This window comes from Oratosquilla oratoria, chromosome 6 (assembly GCF_046742065.1).
Source record: "Oratosquilla oratoria isolate Oo_2021 chromosome 6, ASM4674206v1, whole genome shotgun sequence".
Classification (NCBI taxonomy): Eukaryota; Metazoa; Arthropoda; class Malacostraca; order Stomatopoda; family Squillidae; genus Oratosquilla; species Oratosquilla oratoria.
In genome coordinates, this window is record NC_134782.1 from 73,886,823 (window position 1) to 73,913,273 (window position 26,451).

General features: G+C 35.9%; 1 protein-coding gene across 1 annotated transcript in view; it reads right to left on the reverse strand.

Annotated features, from left to right (window-relative positions):
* The window catches only part of LOC143026210 (arrestin homolog), a 3,108-nt gene extending 174 nt beyond the window's left edge, over positions 1 to 2,934 (reverse strand). The window contains exons 1-4 of the mRNA XM_076186235.1: positions 2,777 to 2,934; positions 1,805 to 2,154; positions 891 to 1,650; positions 1 to 648 (exon numbers count right to left, since the gene is read on the reverse strand). The exon at positions 1 to 648 is cut by the window's left edge and continues 174 nt beyond it. Coding sequence (XP_076042350.1) covers positions 632 to 648; positions 891 to 1,650; positions 1,805 to 2,154; positions 2,777 to 2,819 — 1,170 coding nt within the window. The 5' untranslated portion in view covers positions 2,820 to 2,934 and the 3' untranslated portion in view covers positions 1 to 631. The remainder of the gene's footprint in view (positions 649 to 890; positions 1,651 to 1,804; positions 2,155 to 2,776) is intronic.
* Between the last annotated feature and the right edge of the window lie 23,517 nt (positions 2,935 to 26,451).

The window sequence follows — 26,451 nt, forward strand, 5'->3', positions numbered from 1 at the left end:
TGTTCTACTGGTTTCTCTCATTGCAGAAATGTTTTTACTTTCTTTTAATTTCCTAAACAATAACAGAAGAAACGTTGAACGGGTTGTTTCTGATCAAATTTATTTAAATCAGGCACTTGGAGGAATATGTATTAGTATGATAATATATAGTAACATGTTTCGAAGTTCATTAATTTTTCATGTGTGAATTTACTATTACAGCCATCCAAATCTGACCCATGATATATCGGATTTTTGTAAATACTGTATGTCTTTTATTGTTCATTATATACTATTTCCTAAAATCAAAGTGATTCTTATAAGCAAAATTGCATTAATTCATCAACAACGAAAAACATTTGCGTTGTTCCCATATATCATGGGTTGGATTAAAATATCTAAAATAACACCTTTTCTTTAAATCTTGGTTATTGTACAGAAGAAATTTCCTCTCAAACATCAGAGAAGTAGATCAAGAAGAGATGAGACCAAATACAATGTTTTGCAATGTAATGGTAAACTGAAGACACAAGATTGCCTTGGAAGATGACGGCAGAGGCTCAGGTGGGTGGCCCAAGGGATAGCACCCCCGAGTGCTGCGTGACATCTAATGGACACCAAAACTGCACATGAAGGTTGGCCGTCTCACCATTCATGCATATGATGTGCCTGGAATTTTGTTCAGACTTTGAGACAAATGAAAGTCAACAGTACCAACTCCTACAAAATCCCTATACAAAATTGACCAATTATTGGACATCTTAATTTGTTAATGATATACAGGACAGTCAAGTTCAAGTTCTATCCTGGAAGCAATCAAAAGCTTGTTATGACCCTTGAGAATGGCCTTTGGGGATCGCCTTTAATCAGGTGACTTTCTTGTAGTAGTTCAGTCATTATCACTTACATACCATCACTAATGGACTGCCCACGGCGAAGGCGTGTAAAGTCTTCGAAAACGATGCCATCTTCAGAGTAACTCTCAACGGATTGAGTTCTCTTCAACATCTTTTTTTCTTCTGGACATGGCGAGTGGACCAGCCGGAAGGGGACCTCGACGGACACATTGCCGCCGATAGATCCGCAATTGAATGTCACTCGAACTGAGTATGACACCAAGACTCCCATGGTGTCGTTCAGGTCTTGTTCGGGGCTGGTAAGCGTCGAAGAGGGTAAGTTGACATCTTCATCCCTGTATCGCCCGTCAAGCGCGATGCCCAACCTATTGTTTAATGTTGAAGCGAGAGCCACCAGGCGGAAAGACTTCTGATTATCGGTTCCTGGAACGACCGGGAAACCCTCATGGGTATCCAAGTTTGCCACTGTTTGACTGAAGAAGTAGTTGTTCATGGTGCACTCGAGGTGTTGGACAACTTCGCATTTGGCGTATTTGACAATCTTCTTAGATTTATTATTGATGAAAAATGCACCGTCGATTTGTTGGCCGTGGTAATATATGTCTTTGTTTAGGGAGACTTCTATATCGAGATGTCCTGGAGGCATGAGAAAGGTTTTGTAAACGTTAACCTGGCTATGATGATTTTTCGTCTTCATGTTTACAATACGTATTTTGCGAACATTAAAGTTTACTGTGTTGCGCTTGTGAGCTTCCTCCTCTTCATTATTTGCAGCATACAACCGCAGGTCGTATGTAACGCCAATAAGTTTGTCCTGTTAGCAGAAGAGAGAGAGAAATTAATTGGTGTGATCAATCTGGGTCGAAAATGCATTTACTAACTACAATGTATGTAGCCCAAGATGTTTGTAGTCTTGCATTCACCGACTATCATGCAAGAGACAGAGAAACTTGAATTACAAAACTCACCTTTCCTCCAGGCTCAAGAGTCACGGATTCAGGAGAGTTGGCGGGCAAAGAGACAGTGAATGGGTAGGCGTTGCTGCCAAGCCGAGCAATGAGTCGATCCTGGATTTCGGTGGGCTTACAAGACTCACTGCTTGGGTATACCTTCTTCCTAACCAGGTCCACTTCTTTGTGATAATAGTTACCTAGGATTTCGTCCTCCTCCTGACCAAACTGGTAGGTGACCCTGACCTGTGCGAAGATACTGCGACCTTTGAGGTAGTCATTGCTGACTACCACGACACCGTCCACCGGCTCGATCTGGTCTCGGGTCTCGACGAAGTCGCGTCGACTTAGATAGCATGATACCCTGCCTACAGAATAAACAGAAAGAAACGGGTGGTGAAGGCGAGAACACACGTAATGCACGCTTAGCTCATTTCGCTGGGGAGGATTTTTCTTTAACTCAGTAAACTCACCGGCGGCAGGTAGAATAAGCGACTAAAGCCGCAAAAAAAAAAAAAAAAAAAAAAAAAAAAAAAAAAAAAAAAAAGGTTAGTTGTGATACGTCTCCAAATAGTCTTTAACCCTTTTTGCTAAAGAGATACTTCCCTAATCTGAATAAAATCGCTTTGCCATAGCTCAAATAAACTGCTAAAGTTGTACACCAAAACGGAGGAGTTATTCATTTCTGATGTTTTCTTTCAGAGATTTTGATCACTCTCAAGTCTCGTTGATTTGCTAGGTTTGTATGACTATCTCTTCGATATCTATCCAAAGGGTGATACAAACATATTCTAACTTCCTATATGCCACTTCATTTTATTTTATGCTTTCATTGAGTTGGACGGACACACACACACACACACACACACACACACACACACACACACACACACACACACACACACACACACACACACACACACACACACACACACACACACACACACGAAAAAAGTAGATAAATAATAATGGGTACAAATAGTTACTTACCGTTTGGGGCAGTTTTATGGAAAACTTTAATAGTGTTTGCCATTGAAGTAGCTTTTCACGTCTGAGGAACACAGACTACAACATGACCTAGACAGAGCTGAACGGTGGAAAAGTTTGCGTCGATTCTTATACTGTCACAATTCGCCAACAATCTCGTTAGTCCATAACGAGAGAAGCCCTGGCAGGTTCTGCAGGGAGACCAAGAACGCAAAAGGGTTTTTGCGACCATTGTGAGGCATAAGTTGTTTTCTATGGCCTCCATTCGGTGCGTGGCATGTTCTCCTAACAGGGAACTTAAAAGTGGCTGTCGAATGAATAGATTGATGGGGCTGCCGGGAATTGTCTTTGCTTCTTGGTTTGTGCCAATACTTCCAACCACGCTGGTGATCACCCTCCTTGACTAGTCAACCCTTTACAGGATAAAGGAGACACTGGTCTAGGTCCGAGTTTATTCCTGGCTACTTTCTCGCTGAGCTTCAGAAGTTCGGTGAGGAACTATTCAGGAATATATTCGGGCGTATATATGTGTCTTCTTTGTCCATCTTCCTCAACTTGTCATCATATTTCAACATAAATATTTTAAGTTTGGCTTCGGGTCTCATTCCATGAGTCGGTAACTCGGTATTAGTACACACACACACACACACACACACACACACACACACACACACACACACACACACACACACACACACACACACACACACACACACACACACACACACACACACACAATATATATATATATATATATATATATATATATATATATATATATATATATATATACATATATATCAAGGACTACTATTACACAGGGCATGCGCACCCAGATCCCTGGGTCCGCTAGCGGAGGACATTGCTTTCTTTATAACCTAACATTTTATATTGGACAAATATATCAAAACTAGAAACCTAACATTGTATATAGGACAAATATATCAACTATTGACTTATTCAATGCAGTATAAGTTAATATAAACTTTTATAGTGAAATAAGAAACTATTTCTAAGGCACTGTTATGCTTTGAAATGCCAATTTTAGCCGGACTTAACAGGTAATATTGTATGAGGTTAGTAGTCACCAAGGTTGGCGATTTTTTTTTTTTTTTTATAAAAAATCTATTTTTTTTATTAAATCAGATTTATTTTATTTAAATAAAAATAAATTATCGATTTTAAATATTGTGGGATTGCTATCTGATATGCGATCTGATTGCTAAAGGGCATTTTCAGCATATCAGTATAAGGAGCAGTGTTATATAGACTTGCCACAAGTATACAAGGAACGGTATAAGCCTACATGTAGTATATATATATATCACTGTGCAGCCCACAACAAGTTTCAACAAGATTCTTGTTGAAACTTGTTGATGGTAAGCAGCTTCTCACTGAGTCAGTTGCTGTTTTGGAATCAACCAGGAAGGATGTTTTCTGGACCTGGCAGAAGGGTTCCTTCAGGCAGAAAAAATTATCCTGTCTGGAATTATTTTGAAAAACTACCAACAACTTCTGGCAAAGGGTACCGACTACCGAGCTAAATGCAAAGACTGCAGCCAGGAACTACAGGGCATTGTGTCAAGATTAAAATCTCACAGAGATAAATGCCAAGGTCAGCCACAGCATACAGAAGAAGAAATTGATGACCCAGGTAAATAATTTTACTTATATTGTGTGCATTTCTCCCTTTTCATATGCAACTATATAAATTTGGTGAACAATGGAGAGCATGTGCAATAAAAATATGAAGGCCTAAAGAGATGATACTTCAACTTCATTACTTCTAAATTTGGATAATGACTATAACACTATAATATACTGTATCCACTCAACTTTGGGGCCTAGATGATTGTTATTCATTTCATTCAACATCGTGTAATATATTTCATAGGTTCCATTGGAATTCAGCCCGCATGGGATTCAGGCCAAAGGGATTTAGCCTAACCCATTTCAGGATCTGTATCAGCAGCTTCAATCCCTTCATCATCGGCTCCACTTGAATTATCTGCATACTTGACTCCACTATTAAAAAGGTCACTATCAGACTTCTCCACAGGCGCCACTTCTGCTAAATCATTTTCATCTAAAAGAAAGTCATCAACATCTCTGGACAGATTTATCATAAAAAATTCAGCCTCTCAAAAGGAAAATCTCGACAAAGAAGTTGCAAGAATTATATTTGCTACAAATTCACCATTGCGTCTTGTTCAGCATCCTCAGTTTCTCAAGTTGGTTCAGAACCTGAGGCCAGGTTATATTCCTCCATCCAGAAAAGATATTGCTGATAAGTACTTGGATCTTGTGTATGAAAAGCAATATAAAAAGTGTGCAGATGACCTGAATAATGAAACCGTATGTCTTTCAATTGATGGGTGGTCTAACATCCATAATGAGCCCATAATATGTGTCACTCTAACAACATCCACTGGTCAGATTTATTTAGTTGACACAATAGACACATCAGGGAAACCTCACACTGCTGAATATCTTCTACAACTTGAACAAAATTCGATCAAGAAGGCTGAACAAGATTTTGGTTGTCACATTGGAAGTGTTGTGACAGACAATGCAGCAAATGTCACCAAGATGAGAAAAGTCTTGGAGGAATCGAGTGAACCTGAGCATACTGTCCTCATATACGGCTTATACCGCTCCTTGTATACTTGTGGCAAGTCTATATAACACTGCTCCTTATATTGATATGCTAAAATGTCCTTTAGCAATCAGATCGCATATCAGATAGCAACCCCACAATATTTAAAATCTATAAAAAAATATATACATTTAAATCAAATAAATCTGATTTAGATAAAATATATATATATATTTTTTATATTTCTTAAAAAGATTAAAAAAAAAATCGCCTACCCTGGTGTCCATTAACCTCATACAATAATACCTGTTAAGTCCGGCTAAAATTGGCATTTCAAAGCATAACAGTGCCTTAGAAATAGTTTCTTATTTTACTATAAAATTTTATATTAACTTATACTGCATTGAATAAGTCAATAGTTGATATATTTGTCCTATATACAATGTTAGGTTTCTAGTTTTGATATATTTGTCCAATATAAAATGTTAGGTTACAAAGAAAGCAATGGCCTCCGCTAGCGGACCCAGGGATCTGGGTGCGCATGTCCTGTGTAATAATAGTCCTTGATATGTTTGTATATGTATATATATGTATGTATAATATATATGTATGTATATGTATGTATGTATATATATGTATGTATATGCACCAAAAGGCTTCTTTCCTCTTGTAACTGAGGTAGCCAGCCAAGGCATACAACCAGTCTCCACCCATTCACACCCATTTGTTTCCCTTTAAAAACAATCTATTAGTTCCTCGTGGATGAAAGGCCATCCCTGTCTCCCACCTACTGACCGATTCAGAATCATTGCAGCAGGACACAGCAATTGGACAGCAGGTGGGCCGGGCAGCCAAAGCTGGTTTATCACCATTGCTTTATCTACATAGCAACTCTCATTCCTCGTCCCCTCAAGAGTAGATAGAAAAGCCAATTAGAAATCCTATCAAGCCGCATCAGTTTAGGTATAGAAGCCAAGGAGAAATCCTATCAAGCCGCATTAATTTATATATTATCTGCTCAACAGACATTCTTCTTTTATCCAAGGCCCCCTTCACCCCATCCTTCTATCGCACTTTCAGTCTTTCCCTCAACCTCAATCCATCTGTGTTGAAATACTTGCATTATGCCCCGTTGACCTATACATGGCAAAGGTTTTGTTCACTATTATCCAAGACAAGAGACAATACAAGTATAACAGCGTTAAACTAAGACAACTGCCACGCCATATTGACCCGATGACAGGAAGTATGTAACCAGTAGTGACGATGAACAACTAAAACGAGTTATCGGAATTGACATGACTAAGAAATATAGCAGTCACTCTCACCAGTCACGCTCTCCAGTCATTGCAGAAGTTATCTGGATAAGAATGATGATACATGAAAAGTGACAAAATTTTCACACTGAATGAGAATCCGACAAGAAAAAATGGTCTCAAACTGTCAGGAAACATATTTAATTTGGAAGTGGGTAGAAACAACTTCGCCAACCGTGTAGTTAATGAATAGAATAAACTTCCTGCAGAGGCAGTGCAATGTAGTTCAATTCGAAGCTTTAAGATTCGTTTAGATAAACACCTAAGCAAGATGCTGTAATAACTGCCATCTATTCTATTTATTTGATTCTTTTTATTATTTGTCTGTTTGTTTATTATTTGCTTGATTTTCATTTACCATTAGTTATCTGTCAATTTATTATTATTTACTATTTACCTGTTTGTTTATTATTTGACTATACCTATGCATTCATTTTATTTATTATTATTTATATTTTATAAAAAAAAAATTCTTTTATTCATTTATTATTATTACATATTCTTATCGCATCCGACATAGTTATGGACCAAAAGGTCTGTCGGAATGCTCCGCCTTTGTAATCCTTTGCAGTCCGTTAAGTGGTACTGAAGCTTTGCCTCCCGCATCTTCAGTAGTCCCACCATTTAGATTGGTGCTGATAATTTACATTTAAACGAAAGTTGCATTTCCACATTGTCTCTCAGATGTATTACAATGCGAATAAATAATTACTAGTCAAACGCATTGCCAGCATCCAACTTAGAAAAGAAGTGGATGTGTTTTCATGCAGTGTCAGACAACTCATACCTTAGGCCACTACCATCGGATCCTTTGCTAGAAAACACGGGATCTTCCAACAGGATTATATCGTGTTTGTTTTATGTTTGAATAAAATTTGGCTTTAATGGTTCACTGCAAGACTCGTCTATCCACCTAGGGGGATAATGCAGTCTTGGTTCTTGGTAAGGTTAGAGGAATGGTGAGACGTATTTATAAACCTTTTTAGGAGTGTTGGAATGGCTGTGTTTGTGAATGAAGTGTGCAGCCATTGTAATGAGCTCGACCATACTGACTAGGTACTCACAACCTGAAATACGACATTGTAGTCAAGGTGAATTGTATCCAGGTAATCATGCTTTGAACAATACGGTGATTTTAGTACAGGACTTCAGCCAGTGGGCGATAGCGCAAGACAAAGAGGATGTGGACGACAGGTAAACCTGTATTATCCGGAGAAAAATCCTTCACCTCTGTCCGCTTCACAAAGAAAACACCTTCTCATAGGCTGCGTACAAAAATCAACGCACTTGTCCACACGCTGTTCCTCCTTCAGAAGGAGCACGCATGCGTATCAACTGCAGCGGCGGCGCCAGGAATTTTTAGTTGGGGAGGCTAAGGGGGGGCTGAGCAAATTTTAGGGGGGCTCATAGTAATATGATAATACACATATATTATCCTCATTTCAGAAGGGGAGGGGGTTAATGGTTGGGCTAGCACTGATGGCTGACAAATCTTTAGCCCTGGCAATTAAAAATTCCACTTAATAAAATCATTTCAATGAGTGTTTTAAATTTTCAATTTGCTCATTTCAGTTGGGGGGCTAATGGGGGGGCTGGCCACTTTTTTTGGGAGGCTAAAGCCCCCCCAAGCCCCCCCCCCCTGGCGCCGCCACTGATCAGCTGTCAGAAAAAAATTGCAGACTTGCATTCCTTGCTTACTGGAATAATACACCTGTTACACGCTCGACATTTCACAGGCACTTCGCACCTAACTATGGACTAAAAGATCTCCTGTCGGTAAGCACTTCCTTTGAAATCCTTTGTAATCCTAAACTTTACCACGCACTGTGGGGAGGTATAGAGGCCGCATCAGCGCCCAGTGTCTACAGTGAATACTTAATGCTGCACATTTTCACTTTTTTTTTTTTTTTTTCTTTCTTTCTCTCTTAGGGCGCTAGTTATCTTAATTGCACAACTTGAGATCATGGTCACGTCTTCCCTATAGTTTTTGAATAGATAAGTTGGTGTATTTGGTTTCAAAATGATCCTACTAAGGACCACCAGAGTTGTTATTTGTTTGCATGTTGTCATAGTTTTCTCGTTTTGTATACCACATACAACAATTTTGAGAACAGTTTAATTTTGCTTACTCCTCTTTTTCCCTCTCCTCCTCTTGTTCATCCCTTTCCCTATTCGTCTTCATTCTCCATCACCATTACTTCTCCTCTTCCTCTCCCTTTTCCTCCTCCCCCTCTTCTTTCACCTCCTTTTCTTCCTTCTTATTTTTATATTCCTCCTCTTCCCCAATAATGGAACTGATATAAAACTGATATAAAGTTTAAAATGATAATCAATCAAGATGATTCAGACACAAGATGACAGAGATTTAGTCCAACATAGAATAAAAATAAAGAAATAGAAAATTCAAAATGTTTATGAAATTATAAAATTATGAAATTGTGAAATTATAAGATTATAAAATTATGAAATTATGAAATTATGGCGTTATGAAGTTATGAAATGATTAAATTATTAAATTATTAGATTATTAAATTGTTCAATTATTAAATTATTAAATTATTAGATTATCAAATTATTAAATTATTGAATTGTCAAATTATTAAATTATTAAATTTTTAATTTTCTTAAATTTCAAATTATTAAATTATTAAATAATTAAATTATTAAATTATTGAATTATTAAATTATTAAATTATTAAATTATCAAATTATCAAATTATCAAATTATTAAATTATTAAATCATTAAACTATTAAATAATTAAATTATTAAAATATTAGATTATGAAATTATGAAATTATGAAATTATGAAATATGAAAATTATGAAATTATGAAATTATGAAATTATGAAAAAATTATGAAATTATGAAATTACTAGATGATTAAACTATTGAATTCTTAGATTATTGAATTATTGAATTATTAATTCATTGATTACTAAATTATTAAATTATTGAATTATTAAATTATTAAACTATTGAATGATTGAATGATTGAATGATTGAATGATTGAATGATTGAATGATTAAATGATTAAATGATTAAATGATTAAATGATTAAATGAATAAATGATTAAATTATTAAATTATTAAATGATTAAATGATTAAATGATTAGATTATTAAATTATCAAATTGTTAAATTATTAAATAATTAAAATATTAAATTATTAAATTATTAAAATATTAAATTATTAAATTATTAAATTATCAAATTATTAAATTATTAAATTATTAAATCATTAAATTATCAAATTATCAAATTACTAAATTATTAGATTATTAAATTATTAAATTATTAAATTACTAAATTATTAAATTATTGAATTATCAAATTATTAAATTATCAAATTATTAGATTATTAGATTATTAAAATTATTTGTGAATGTGTAACATGTTCATTCGCTTGGTGTGATGAAGATGATCGATTGCGAAGAAAATTCAGACGCGAGTTTGCTATGGCAACCGGTTTAGAAATCTGGGGGTGATGTATAAGGTTCCACATAAGAGTCCACAGAGATCAAATTATCTAGATACTGGTGTGAACTGATACGTCTTGTACAACGTACCAAATCCCATTTTTTTTTTAAGATCGAAAGATGTTGGCAGTGGGCTGCAAAATCACGCAGTACTCATTTTAGAGCCCTGGTTTCAGCATCAACGGAACTATGAATATTTCTCAAACATTAATGAAAGCACAACCTTTCCAAATATATCACAAACAAATCAAATGCTGCCATGACTACCAATGGCCTATGTCTTCAGTAATCTCTCTCTCTCTCTCTCTCTCTCTCTCTCTACCTGTACAACTGAGGGGGTAGGGTTAGTAAGAGAGAATGAAAGGTACATCAAACAGCCCCTCTCTCCCCCCCCAAAAAAAGGACAATATTCCACAATATTATTAAAATGTAAGATGTGTGTGTCTCTGGGTAGCCAGTGTGTACACCTTTTCACGTTTTCTGGTTCCTGTTGTGTCTGAGTTTACTTGTGCTGACAACGCATTTTTTTCTCATGCCATTGCATCGTCCAAATCCTCCGCTCGCACTTCACCGATTTCTCTGCTTAGGTCGACTCTGCTGGTTCTGTTTGAGGATCAACCTGTAGACGGTCTCTCTGTGTTTGCGCCTCACTCTTGTAGCTTAATGAAACCCTGAACTACTCCTATGTTGGGACGAACTGTTTGTCGCCATACACAGCTATCGAGATTTTCTTGACCAGTTTGTTCCCGTGGTGTTCTTTATATGTTCTGTTCTGGCTCAAACCAAACTAATTTACTGAGCTGAAAGAGGTGACTCCGGATGCGAATGTGTTAAGCATTTATGCCATCAACGCGAATTTATTTATTTATTTGTTTATAATATATATATTTATTTGTTTGTTTTCCTATCAGTCTATCCATTTATTTGTTTATCTATTTACTCATTTATTTATCAACGTTATGTACTGTTTCTGCAAATATAAACTCTTGTTAATTTTTTTTTTCATTGAGGGCTTCAAGTTCCTAAGACTTTCTCGCTATCTACTTGTGTTTTGTTCGCTCAATTCCCTTGGAGAAAGACACACTTATTCGGAAAGTTCCCTGTTCTTTCTTTATATTTTTGTCTTATTTAAGCATAACAGCTCTCTCCTATTTCGGTTTTTAGCTGAAGTTTATTGTGGGCAAAGTTCTGCACAGTTAAGGGATTGTCCTTTTTCTCACTAGACAGGCAATTTCTTTTTTAATCTCAATATCAAATAATTTTTCCTCATGTCTGTTATAGCGTATTTGACTTATATTCCATCTATACTGGATAACTTTGAAATGAAAATATGTCTTGAAATCAATAAGAATTACTTTCATTTAGCTGCTTTTGAAAAATCTAGATTTTCTATCTTCCTTTTGATTCATGTAATAAAATCATTCTTTTGGTTCAGTTGGCACATGAAAGCCTCAAGCCAGGCGTGGATTCAATCATGGATTAACCTCTTTAACACGGTAATATTATTCTATTCTGGCCAAGGACAGGCGATTTAATTCAGCTGTTTGGTGAACTCAGCCAGGGGGTGGGAGTGCTGTGTTACCACAGTTGCTGGCATCAGCTCTTAGAAAAATAACATAACACAATAAAGATTTTAAATAAGTTTAAGATTATTCTATTGCTGTTCGGCACATGATTGAGCACATGTCAGATAAGTGTTTCGTTCACTTTTTATTATTATTATTATTATTATTGTTATTATTATTATTATTGTTATTATTGTTATTATTATTATTATTATTATTATTATTATTATTATTATTATTATTATTATTATTATTATTATTATTATTATTATTATTATTATTATTATTACTATTATTATTATTATTATTTATCATTATTATTATTATTATTATTATCATTATTATTACTATTATTATTATCATTAATATTATTATTATTATTATTATTATTATTATTATTATTATTATTATTATTATTATTATTATTATTATTATTATTATTATTATTATCATCATCATCATCATCATCATCATCATCATCATCATCATCATCATCATCATCATCATCATCATCATCATCATCATCATCATCATCATCATCATCATCATCATCATCATCATCATCATCATCATCATTATTATTATTATTATTATTATTATTATTATTATTATTATTATTATTATTATTATTATTATTATTATTATTATTATTATTATTATTATTATTATCATTATTATTTCATCTCACTGGGGCCGAGAGCAAATGCAGCATGATGTAAGGGTAAATTCAAAATACGAAGACCACTATTTGACCACGAGGTGTGTTAGCTCTTGGGACTGTGCAGACCTATTAGTGACAAGGACATGAAGGCAAGATATTTCTGTCTCACTTCTAACCAGTACACAGTCCTGGATTTAGGTATAAGCTCAACAAGCTACGGCTCAGGGCTTCACAATCCGCAAGGTTCTCACCAAAGGTAAGATTTTTTTTTTTTTTTTTTTTTACAAATCCTGTGTGGCTTTTTGTGTTTTCTAAATGGCCTGTATAGCACATTTGTATGTGTAGTACTGAAATATTTAATGTACAATTGATTTAAGACACATTTTAAGCCTAAATTTTCTGTTTCTAGTTTTTATTTTTCAACAAGAGAGATTCCATGCTTTTTAAAGTTCAGGATCTCATCAAGTTTAATATTGTCCACAGAGATAATAGCGCCATTAGATCACGGTTCACAATAAATGTAGTAATCACCAAATTTAAATGTAGCAGCGTCTGAACATCTTACATTTGGTCTCTTCCTGGTACTCTCATGCCGATGCAACTGAGGCGTTCCTCGCCTTACAGAAGGTTCTGCTATGATATAACGTTTTGCATGCAAGAGGTAACGGAGATGAGAGTGTTTAGCAAAGTATAACATACAAGAAAAGAACTACGCTTGCGGGATGCCGTCTCATTTCATTTTTTCGAATGTCACACCTAGTTTTGAATTTGGTGCCAGTCTTGTTGGAAGGAAGGAGGTGAGTACTTGACGGTGTCTATCTCTGGACCAAGATTGGAAGTGACGTGGAGAATAGGATAGAAAGTAGGGAAGGGGGAGAGGAAGTAAAGAGAGATCGAGGGAGGGAAGGAAGAAAGAAGGACGGAGAACAAATGGTGTGTAACTCTTCATAAATTTTCACACGCCCTTTATAGATTCTCCTAGTTTTTTTTTTTTTTTTTTTTTTTTTTTTTTTTTTTTTTTTAACACCAGAAAATCTGATAAAGCTGACTGACTTCATTTAGTCTGGAATCCATTCCACAATCGAATGAAATATTATGTCCTTGATGGGAACAAGGATTTGTGAGATAAATTACTCTGTTGAAGTGGGCACAAATGCCTCCGGTCCAGTCACTTGCTTTTCTCCTGTGTAGCAACATCCTTCATTGAGTCCGAACTGCTACAACAAGACCTGCTATGGCGCTGATGACCAGGTTTTCTCCCATCTGCATAGGAGGCGCAGGTACATTTCCCTTCCCCTCCCCTACCTCCTTTTCCTCTCCCTCCTCCCTCCATTTTGCAGCCCAGTCACGTGACCGCATCCGGAGGTGGGCTCCCTCGCTGCTCCGAGAGACCAGCGAACCACGCCACCACCCTCTTGGGTGGCTTCTTTGTCCCACCCCACCACCTATTCTCACGTGTTCTGCCGACCCTCCCTCTATGTTTGCTGGTTGTAGCCAAGCGACGCCCAGGAGGGCACTTACATCGGTCTTGGGTCTCTTGTTGGACTTCACTTTGGTCCTTTCTAAGCGCCTTTCATCCTCGGTCCTGTCTCACTTCAGTTCACTCTGACCTCACCCTCAGCAGATCCTCTCATGGTAAAGCCTCTTGCACTTCATTCCTGCTGGACACAATTCTGATTCTTCCCTTCCTCTCTTTCTCCTCCTTTTGCTCTTCTTCCTCTCTTTCCTCTCTCTCTCCCTTTGGACCAACCAAACGCCAAGTGATTCCATTTTGTTTGAAACAAAATACTTACATCGTCTTAAAGTTCTGTTGGAGACATTTAAGGTGGCGACACGCAAGGCATTTCTCGCTGGCATGTTACTTGTTTTTGCTACCCACTTTGATGTTTTGTATCCAAAGTGAGTAGCAGGGTACTGACTCTTGCTGCTGGGAAAAGTGAATAACTTGCTGGGAAGAACCATCGGCAAGTTTTGCTACTCATTTGAGTGCTCAAATGAGCCACTAAGGCGAGGATGATCTTCCTAAAAAATTGGATTTTGCTTATCAACAGACCCCCGTAAGTCGGGTAGATTCTCTCACTATTGGACGAAGTTATGGCGGGCTTTTGCTAAGCTACCCCCACAGTGATTCCAGGTCCTCTCAAAATATTGCAATACCTCTACCTAACCTTTCGACAATCTTTGTCAAATAGTCGGATTTTTGTTATCATCATTAACAACTCATATATCACTCAGCTTCTCTCACTTCCGGCCAAAGTTTCTGTGTGATGCTGGCTCCTCCTAAAATGACTTCGGGTGCATAGATACGAATTCTACAATAGATTGCCAAAGGTCACTTTTTACTTATCAATAGTGCCACATAAGTTTGGTCGTCCCTCTCTATTGGAGCCCGAGTTTTAACAAGGAGAGAGGGATTACTGAAGAAAATGGAAGGAAATGAGGAAGGGGACGAAAGGCCCCGGATGTTAAAAGGGGTGTAAACAAAAGGGGTGCAGAACACACAGACGAGGAACAACAAGAAAGCAGAAGTGTCAAAAGCAGAAATATAGATAATAGCAGCTCAATGGAAAGAGAAGATAACTGCTTTTATGGATTTAATGAGGGAGGAGGTGACAACCTCCCCCGACTAGTAAATCTAGAGGAGAAACTGAAAAAAAATGAACGAAGCATGAGAGGTTAGGTTTAACAAATTAACACTAGTTACACAAGGAGTTGATAAACTGGAAGAGCTAAAGAGAATCAAAACCTAACTAAAGAAATAGAAGAATTAAAAAGACAGTTAAGAGAAGTAAAGGATGAGAATGAGGAATTAAAGAGGAATAATAAAGAGAATAAAGAGTCCATAGCAAAAGAGGTAAGTGGTTGGAAAAAAGTACAAGAGAACAATAAAATTGAATTCAGAGATATTATGAAACCGCAGAAGAAATAACAAACTAAGGACACAGTTATTAAAGTAATGAGGGAGAAGGAGAATATAGTAAGAGACGTAGCGGATAAAAAGAAATGTATAATTATATTAGGGATGGAAGAGAAGTATAATCCAAGTAGGACTACAAGAATAAAGGAGGAAAAGGAAAAAGTAAATAAGATATTGAAAATAGTTCAAGAAGATGAACCAGAAATAGGGAAACGAATAGAAGAAATATATAGAACAGGGAAATACAATACAGATAAGACCAGACCAATTAAGGTTAAATTCAGGTCAAACGACAGCAGAGAATAGCTTAGCAAAAACAGGGATACTACCAGACAGTGAGCAATGTAAACAGGTATGGATAAAAAGAGAAATGAATAAAGATGAAATAGCGGATGAGAAAACAAAACGACTAGACGCTAAGGAAAAATGAGAAAAGAACAGAGTCAGACAAAGAGAAATTTTATCGGAGAGTTGTGAATATGAAAGTGACGAAATGGTTCATAGCAGAGAAAAACAGAAGGGAAATAGAAAACACGATGGAAGTAGCAGAAAATTAAAAGTGTCTTACACAAATATAGATGGCTTAATAACAGGTTTGAGTGAACTGAATGATTACCTGAAGGAAAAAGAACCGGACATAATGGGAATTGTAGAGACAAAATTGAAAGGTAGGACATGGTGCATACAATTATTGGATTAGAAACAAAAGGGTGGAATTATGTTCCTGACTAAGAAGGATACAAATGTGAGAAATGTTACATATGGAAAGAATAGAGTAGAGATGATTATGATGGAAGTGGAGGACAAGGATGGGAAGAGCAGGAAGTTTGAAGTAAATTATGTGCCTTCTAAAACGGCTTCATGGGAAGAGAGAGAACACAAAAATATGTTAGAAGACACAAGGATAATACTAAATAAAACAATAGAAGATCGAGAAAGAATAGTTATAACGGGTGATTTTAGTTGTAAAGAAATCTGCTGGGAAGACGTGAAGACGACCTATGGGGAAATGTACTACTTGATATGATTATTGAACATACAATGACGCAATGGATAGAAGAGAATACTAGGTATAGAAATGAGGAAGAACCATCGAGACTAGACCTAATAATCATATCAGAACCCGAAATAGTGGACAAGATTGAATATAAGACACCAATAAGTAAAAGTGACCACATATTGGTTGAACTGCAACTAAATGAGGAAAAATACATGACAAAACGAACAATATAGAAAGGGAAGATTGATGCATGGAAAAACACATTTTGATCAAATAAGAGAATTCTTTCAAAAACCTGACTGGGAAAGAATATACAAGGAGGAAACAACAGTAGAAGAGAAATGGAGTATTTTGACAAAAATTTATAAAGAACGAGTGGAAAAGTACGTTCCAAGACAAGATCAAGAAAAAATATGTAAAGTGTTGGTACAACAAAAGATGTAGGGAGTTAAAAGACAAAAGGGATAAAACTTGGATACAATAGAAACAAATACAAAAGGCCTGAAATATGGAAAATATATACTAGTTATAGAAATGAATATGTGCAAGTGTGCAGAGAAGAAAAGAGAAAATACGAAAAATATGTCATAAAAAATGTAAAGATCTACCAAAACTATTTTACAGATTTGTAAACAACAAACTGAAAAACAAACAAGAATTAGATAAACTACGACAAGGAGGAGTCGAATACGCAGAGGACAAAGAAATGGCAGAAATTATAAACAAGCATTTTAAACCGATGTTTACGAGGGACAACATACAACCTAGAGATATCGAGTGGGAGGAGAAAGTACCCCCCTATGAAAGAGATAGAAGTAACAAGGAATGAAATAATGAATCACTTGAGTAATCTCGATGTCAGAAAATCGCATGGTCCAGATGAAATGGCAAACTGGATTTTGAGAGAATGCAGGGACGAACTAACAGATACATGGTCTAATAGGCAGTTCATTGAAAGAAGGAAAAGTTCCAGATGATTTGAAAAGAGCAAATATAGTACCAATATATCAAGGGGAAAACAAGGAAGACCCTACTAACCATAGACCAGTCTCTCTTGCAAGTACGATAGCTAAAATTTGTGAAAGAATTATCAAAATGAGATGGGGAAAAAAACGTACTGAATCCGAGGCAATTTGGATTTAGACAAGGAAGATCATGCGTCACAAACTAAATGTGTTTCTAGTCAAGGCTAATAGATGTAATACAAGAAAGAGATGGATTGGGCTGATTGTGCATTTTTAGACCCGCAAAAAGCTTTTGATAAGGTGCCACATAAGAAATTGGAAAAAAAAATTAGAAACTACAGGAGGAATACAGGGCAAACTGCTGAAGTGGATGGAAGACCATGAAAGAAAAATGAGTGGCGATAAGAGACAAACACTCTAATTGGGATGAAGTGATAAGTGTAGTTCCATAAGGAACAGTTCTGGCCCAATAATGTTTGTTATATATATATTAATGATATGGATGAAGGAATTGAAAGTTATATGAGCTTCTTTGCGGACGATGCAAAATTGTTGAAAAAGTGAACACTGAAGAAGATTGTGAGTCGCTACAGAGTGGTCTCAATAAAATATGGGAATGGAGTAGGAAGTGGGAGATGGAATTCAATATTAAGAAGTGTAGTATAATGGAATTTGGAAGAAGCAACAAAAAAGAATGGTGGGATCGTATAAATTGGGAGAGGAAGAAATTTAAAAAATAGAAAATGAGAAGGACCTGGAAGTCATTATTATGAATAATATGTCCCCGGAGAAACATATAATTTTTTTTTTTTTTTTTTTTTTTTTTTTTTTTTTTTTTTTAACTTATAACTTAATAAGATCAAAGTGGCATTTACAAAACCTGGACGAAGAAATAGTGAAGAAAATAGTTACTTTGATAAGACCAAGATTGGAATATGCAGCGACGACATGGTCACCAAGTACACAAAAATGTATAACAAAACTTGAAAGAATACAAAGAGCAATTACGAAATTGGCACCAACACTCTTAGAACTACATGTGAAGAGAGACTAGCAAAACTTGAGCTACAGACAATAGAACAAAGAAGAGAGAGAGGAGACTTGATAAATATTAATAGAATCATGAAAGGCATAGAAATTATTGATAGAGAGGATCTAATAAAATGTGATAATAGAAATACAAGAGGACACGGAAAGAAAATCAAGGAAGACAGTCATAGAAGAGACCTAAAAAAAGAACAGCTTTCCCAACAGGGTAATAGACGTTTGGAACAAGTTAGATGAGAAAGTGGTGTGTGCAAAAACAATACACGAATTTAAAAACAGTCTAGATAAAACCAGATATGAAGACGGGACACCACGAGCATAGCTCCCCTTCCCGTAAAATGCAACTAGGTAAATACACACGACAGTCGAAGTGATAGCGAAGATTGAAAGTTGAGAGCAAACTTCAATTTTCATGGATCTCGACGACGAAGGAGTACCTGTGTTGTATTAGTAGGGAAGGGGAAAGCTCGTGGTGTAGTGGGAAGGTGAAGAAAAAGGAACAGGGGAGGGATTACTGAGGAAAATGGATGGAAATGAGGAAGGGGACGAATGGGCCCAGGATCTTAGGAGAGGCGTAAACAAACGGGGGTGGGGGGGTGCAGAATATACAGACGAACAACAAGGAAGCAGAGGTGTGAAGAGCAGAAATATAGATAATAGCAGCTCAATGGAAAGAGATGATAACTGCTTTTATGGATTTAAAGAGGGAGGAGGGGACAACCTCCCCCGACTAGTAAATCTAGAGGAGAAACTAAAAAAGGAAAAAAAAATTAACGGAGAATGGAAGGTTAGGTTTGACCAATTAACCCTAGTTACCGAGAAAGTTGATAAACTGGAAGAACTAAGAAAAGAGAATCAAAATCTAACTAAAGAAGTAGAAAAATTAAAAAGACAGTTAAGAGAAGTAAAGGAAGAGAATGAGGAATTAAAGATGAATAATAAAGAAAATAAAGAATCCATAACAAAAGAAGTAAGTGGTTGGGAAAAGGTTCAGGAGAATAACAAAACTGAATTTAGAGATATAGTAAAACTACAGATGAAGGAACAAACTGAAGGCACAGTTATTAAAGTGATGAGAGAGAAGGGGAATATAGTGAGAGACTTAGCAGATAAAAAGAAATGTATAATTATATTAGGGATGGAAGAGAAGTATAATCTAAATAGGACTACAAGAATAAAGGAGGAAAAGAAAAAAGTAAATAGTATATTAGAAGTAGTTCAAGAAGATGAACCAGAAATAGGGAAACAAATAGAAGAAATGTATAGGCTCGGGAAATACAATACTGATAAGACCACACTAATTAAGATTAAATTCAGGTCACAAACAACAGCAGAGAATATCTTAGCAAAAACAAAGAAACTAGCAGACAGTGAGCAATTTAAACAGTTATGGATAAAAAGAGAAATGAATAAAGAGGGAAGAGAGGATGAGAAAACAAAACGACTAGAAGCTAAGGAACAAAAACGAGAAAAGAACAGAGACAGACAAAGAGAAATTCTATTGGAGAGTAGTGAATATGAAAGTGAGGAAATGGTTCTTAGCAGAGAAAAACGGAAGGGAAACACAAAACACGATGGAAGTAGCAGAAGATTAAAAGTGTCTTACACAAATATAGATGGATTAATAACAGGCTTGAACGCACTGGATGTTTACCTGAAGGAAAAAGAACCGGACATAATGGGAATTGTAGACAAAATTGAAAGGTCCACTACCATCCAACAGTGTAGGACATGGTGCATATAATTGTTGGATTAGAAACAGAGAGGTAAAAAAAAGGGGTGGAGTTATGTTCCTGACTAAGAAGGATATGAATGTGAGGAAAGTCACATATGGAAAGAATAGTGTAGAGATGATTACGATGGAAGTGGAGGACAAGTATAGGAAGAGCAGGAAGTTTGTAGTAAATTATGTGCCTCCTAAAACGGCTTCGTGGGAAGAGAGAGAACACAAAAATATGTTAGAAGACACAAGGATATCACCAAGTAAGATCATGGAAGATGGAAGACGAATAATTATAATGGGTGACTTTAATTGTAAAGAAATCTGCTGGGAAGAGATGACAGTGAGGGATGGAGATAACTTATGGGGAAATGTACTACTTGATATGATTATTGAACATACAATGACGCAATGGATACAAGAGAATACTAGGTATAGAAATGAGGAAGAACAATCGAGACTGGACCTGATAATCACATCAGAACCCGAAATATAGTGGACAAAATCGAATATAAAACATCAATAAGTAAAAGTGACCACACATTGGTTGAACTGGAACTGAGGAAAAATACATGAAAAAACGAACAATATAGAAAGGGAAGACTGATATATGAAAAAACAAACTTTGACAAAATGAAAGAATACTTTCAAAAAGCTGACTGGGAAGGAATACACAAGGAGGAAACAACAGTAGAAGAGAAAATGAGTATTTTGACAAAAAATTATAAAGAACGAGTGGAAAAGTATGTCCCAAGAAAAAGGATATGTAAAGTACTGGTACCACAAAAGATGTAGGGAGTTAAAAGACAAAAGGGATAAAGCTTGGATAAAATAAAAATAAAAAAAACTGAAAAATGGAAAATATATACTAGTTATAGAAATGAGTATGTACAAGTGCGCAGAGAAGAAAAGAGAAAATACGAAAAAGATATCATAGAAAAATGTAAAGATCAACCAAAACTATTTTACAGATTTGTAAACAACAAACTGAAAAGCAAACAAGAATTAGAGAAACTACGACAAGGAGGAGTCGAATACACAGAGGAAATAGATATGGCAGAAATTATGAATAAAAATTTTAAATCGGTGTTTACAAGGGAGAATATACATACAACCTAGAGATATCGAATGAGAGGAGAGAGTTCCCCTTATGAAAGAGATAGAAGTATCAAGAAATGAAATAATGAAACACTTGAGTAATCTTGATGTCAGAAAATCGCATGGACCAGATGAAATGGCAAACTGGATTTTGAAAGAATGTAGGAATGAACTAACAGACAAAATACATAGCCTAATAAACAGTTCACTGAAAGAAGGAAAACTTCCAGAAGATTAGAAAAGAGCAAATATAGTACCTATATATAAAGGAGGAAACAAGAAAGACCCTACTAACTATAGACCGGTCTCTCTTACATGTATGATAGCTAAAATCTGTGAAAGAATTAGCAAAACTAGATGGGTAAAAAATTTGGAAAAAAAAAAAAAAAGACAACGTACTAAATCCAAGACAATTTGGATTTAGACAGGGACGATCATGCGTCACAAACTTAAATGTGTTTCTATTCAAAGCTAATAGATGTAATACAAAAAATGATGGATGGGCTGATTGTGCATTTTCAGTCCCGAAAAAAGTTTTTGATAAGGTGCCACATAAGAAATTGGTAAAGAAATTGGAAACTGCAGGAGGAATACAGGACAAACTACTGAAGAGGATGGAAGACTCCTTGCATGAAAGAAAAATGAGAGTGGTGATAAGAGACAAACACTCTAATTGGGATAAAGTGATAAGTGGTGTTCCACAAGGAACAGTTTTGGCCCCAATAATGCTTGCTATATATATTAATGATATGGATGAAGGAATTGAAAGTTGTATGAGCTTCTTTGCGGATGATGCAAAATTGTTCAAAAAAGTTAACACTGAAGAAGATTGTGTGTCACTACAGAGTGATCTAAATAAAGTATGGGAATGGAGTAGGAAGTGGGAGATGGAATTCAATATTAAGAAGTGTAGTATAATGGAATTTGGAAAAAGCAAAAAAAGAATAGTGGGATCATATAAATTGGGAGAAGAAATAAAACAGTAGAAAATGAAAAGGACCTGAAAGTCATTATTATGAATAATATGTCACCTGAGATGCATATAAAAATAAATAATTGAGAAACTTATCATTTAATAAGAACAATCAAAGTGACTTTTACATACCTGGACGAAGAAATGGTGAAGAAAATACTAGTTACTTTGATAAGACCAAGATTGGAATATGCAGCGACGATGTCGTCACCAACTACAAAAAAAAAATGTATAACAAAACTTGATAGAATACAAAGAACATTTACAAAATTAGCACCAACACTCAGAACTATCACATGAAGAGAGACTAACAAAACTTGAACTACAGACATTAGAACAAAGAAGAGAGAAAGGAGACTTGATAACTATTTATAGAATCATGAAAGGCATAGAAACTATTGATAGAGAGGATCTAATAAAATGGATAGTAGAAATACAAGAGGACACGGAAAGAAAATCAAGAAAGACAGTTACAGAAGGGACCTGAAAAAGAACAGCTTTCCCCACAGAGTAATAGACATCTGGAAGAAGTTGGACGAAAAAGTGGTGTGTGCAAAAACAATTCATTAATTTAAAAACAATTTAAATAAAATGAGATATGAAGACGGGACACCACGAGCATAGTTCCCCTTCCCGTAAATATAACTAAGTAAATACACACAGCACACATGACACGACTTGGTGGCGCGGTTGGTAGAGTCCCAACCTATCACTATGGCGGTCCGGGGTCGAATTCTGCCCAGGGCTGAAAATAATTTCAGTATCGTTGCGCTTCGAGTCGTTACTTCAACTCTCGTGGGCGGGGAGTTGGGTGTGTGTGTGCGGGTTAGGTCAATGCGTTACCCACAGATCAGTCATACGAGCTCTGAGCTCTCTTCTGGGAGGGAAATATCTGTCGATCACAAGTCCAACACGTGATCCAAAGACCAAGGTGAATCACACACACACACACACACACACACACACACACACACACACACACACACACACACACGCACACACACACACACACACACACTTTCAACGAACGGACGGCTTGACGAACGCTCTGAAGAAAAGTGCAGATTGTGGATACCAACGCAAAGAGAAGTGCCTTTTTGTATTTGCAGGGGGGGGGGGAAATTGCTCGTGAGGCAGTAGGTAAGTAGGAAAAGAGGAGAAGGGGAGGGATTGCTGGGGAAATGGAAGGAAATGAGGATGTGGAGGACTTGGCCCAGGCAGACGGGCGTAAGGTCAACATGAAACGACCACCGGATGACGAAATGGCAAATAAAAATGTAAAGATTAGAAGTATAGAGAGGAGAAATACAGTAGAAAGTGACGAGAATATGTTCCAGGGATTTAAAGAGGGTGGGGGGGACACAACCCCCCCCCCGACTGATAAGACTAGAGGAGAGAGTTGATAAGGTGATCGAGGACTTGGAACGTAAGTTAGGTAAGGTAGACTCCATCTTCCAGAGAATTGAAAGATTGGAACAACTAGAGAAGGCTAACAGAAACTTAACTGAAGAAGTAGAGGACCTAAAAAGACAGTTAGGAAATGTAAAGGAGGAGAATGAGAAATTGAAGAAGAATAGTAATGAAAACAGTGAGAAAATAGCTACAGAAGCTAAAAATTGGAGAATAACTCAAGAAGGGAATAAGGTTTCATTCACTGACATAGTCAAACAGCAATTGAAAGAACATAATGAAGACTCAGTTATTAAAGTGATGAGACAGAAGGAGAATATAGTAAGAGAATTAGCTGACAAAAAGAAATGTATAATTATATTAGGAATGGAAGAGAAACATAACCCAGATAGAACCGCAAGAATCAAGGAGGAAAATGAAAGGGTAAGCAGTTTATTAAAATTAGTCCAGGAAGATGAACCAGAAATTATAAAGGAAATTGAGGAAAAATTCAGACTCGGAAAATATAGTACAGATAAGACCAGACCAATTAAGATTAAATTCAGGTCACAAACAACGGCAGAGAAAATTCTATCCAAGACAGGGAAACTAGCAACAAATGATCAATATAAAAAGGTATGGATAAAAAGAGAAATGAATAAGGAGGAAAGAGAGGCAGAAAAGCAGAAAAGAATTGAAGCTAAGGCAAAAAACGAGGAAAGAACGGAGTCAGAGAAAGAGAGATTCTATTGGAGAGTAGTGAACATGAAAATAAAGCAGTTTGACATACTAAAGAAAAACATAAGGGAAACAGAGAATACAATGGAAGTGGCAGAAAACTAAGAGTGTCTTACACAAATATAGATGGATTGATAACAGGATTGAATGAACTGAATGATTATTTGAAAGAAAAAGAACCGGACATAATGGGAATTGTAGAAACAAAATTAAAAGGCCCACTACCACCCAACAGTGTAGGACATGATACATACAATTATTGGATTAGAAACAGAGAGAAAAAACAAGGGGGTGGAGTTATGTTCCTGACAAAGAAGGATATAAACGTGAAAGGTGTCATATATGGAAAGAATACAGTAGAGATGATTATGATAGAAGTGGAAGACCGAGATAAGAAGAGCAGAAAATTTGTGATAAATTATGTGCCTCCGAAAACAGCCTCATGGGAGGAGAGTGAACATAAAAGTATGTTAGAGGACACAAAGATAGCATTAACTAAAATAAGGGAAGACGGAGGAAGAATAGTTATGATGGGCGACTTTAATTGCAAAGAAATCTGCTGGGAAGAAATGACAGTAAAGAGTGGTGATGACTCATGGGGAAATGCTCTACTTGAGATGATTACTGACCATTCAATGACACAATGGATACAAGAGAACACTAGGTATAGAAATGAAGAAGAACCATCGAGGCTAGACTTAATAATTACATCTGAACCTAGAATAGTGGACAAGATTGAATATAAAACACCAATAGGTAAAAGTGACCACATATTGATTGAACTGGAACTTAATGAAGAAAAATATATGAAAAGAAATGAACAATATAGAAAAGGAAGAATGATGTATGAAAAAACAAACTTTGATAAAATAAGAGAATTCTTCCAACAAGAAAACTGGGAAGAAATATACAAAGAAGAAACATCAGTGGAAGAGAAATGGAATATTTTGACAAAAATTTACAAAGAAGGAGTGGAAAAGTATGTCCCAAGACAAAAACAAGAAAAAGAATATGTAAAATGCTGGTACAACAAAAGTTGTAGGGAGTTAAAAGACAAAAGAGACAAAGCCTGGACCGGATGGAAAAAAGACAGAAGACCTGAAAAATGGAAAATATATACTGGTTATAGAAATGAATATGTACAAAAGTGCAGAGAGGAAAAAAGAAAATATGAAAAAGATGTTATAGAAAAGTGTAAAGATCAACCAAAACTATTCTACAGATTTGTAAACAATAAACTGAAAAACAAACAAGACTTGGAGAAATTAAGACAAGGAGGAGTTGAATACACTGAGGAAATGGAAATGGCAGAAATTATGAACAAACATTTTAAATCAGTGTTTACAAGGGAAAATATACAACCTGAAGAGATTGAGTGGAAGGAAAAAGTCCCCCCCTATGGAAGAAATAGAAGTAACGAAGAATGAAATATTGACACACTTGGGTAATTTTGATGTCAGAAAATCGCATGGGCCAGATGAAATAGCAAACTGGATTCTGAAAGAATGTAGGAATGAACTGGCAGACAAAATACATAGCATAATAAGCAGTTCCTTAAAAGAAGGAAAAGTTCCAGAAGATTGGAAAAAAGCAAATATAGTACCTATATATAAAGGAGGAAATAAAGAAGAACCTACCAACTATAGACCAGTCTCTCTAACAAGTACAATAGCAAAAATATGTGAAAGAATTATCAAAAGTAGATGGGTAAAATACTTGGAAAAAAACAACGTACTAAATCCAAGGCAATTTGGATTCAGACAAGGACGATCATGCGTCACCAATTTAATATGTTTCTATTCAAGACTAATAGATATAATACAAGAAAGAGATGGATGGGCTGATTGTGCATTTCTAGACCTAAAAAAAGCTTTTGACAAAGTACCACATAAGAAGTTGCTTAAAAAATTAGAATATGAAGGAGGAATACAAGGTAAATTGCTAAATTGGATGGAAGACTTTTTGCAAGAAAGAAAAATGAGAGTAGTGATAAGAGATCAGCACTCAAAATGGAATGAAGTAATAAGCGGTGTCCCGCAGGGAACAGTTCTGGCCCCAATAATGTTTGCTATATATATTAATGATATGGATGAAGGAATTGAAAGCTATATGAGCTTCTTTGCAGATGATGCAAAATTACTGAAAAGAGTGAAAACTGAAGAGGATTGTGAATCACTACAGAGAGATCTAAATAAAGTACAAGAATGGAGTAGG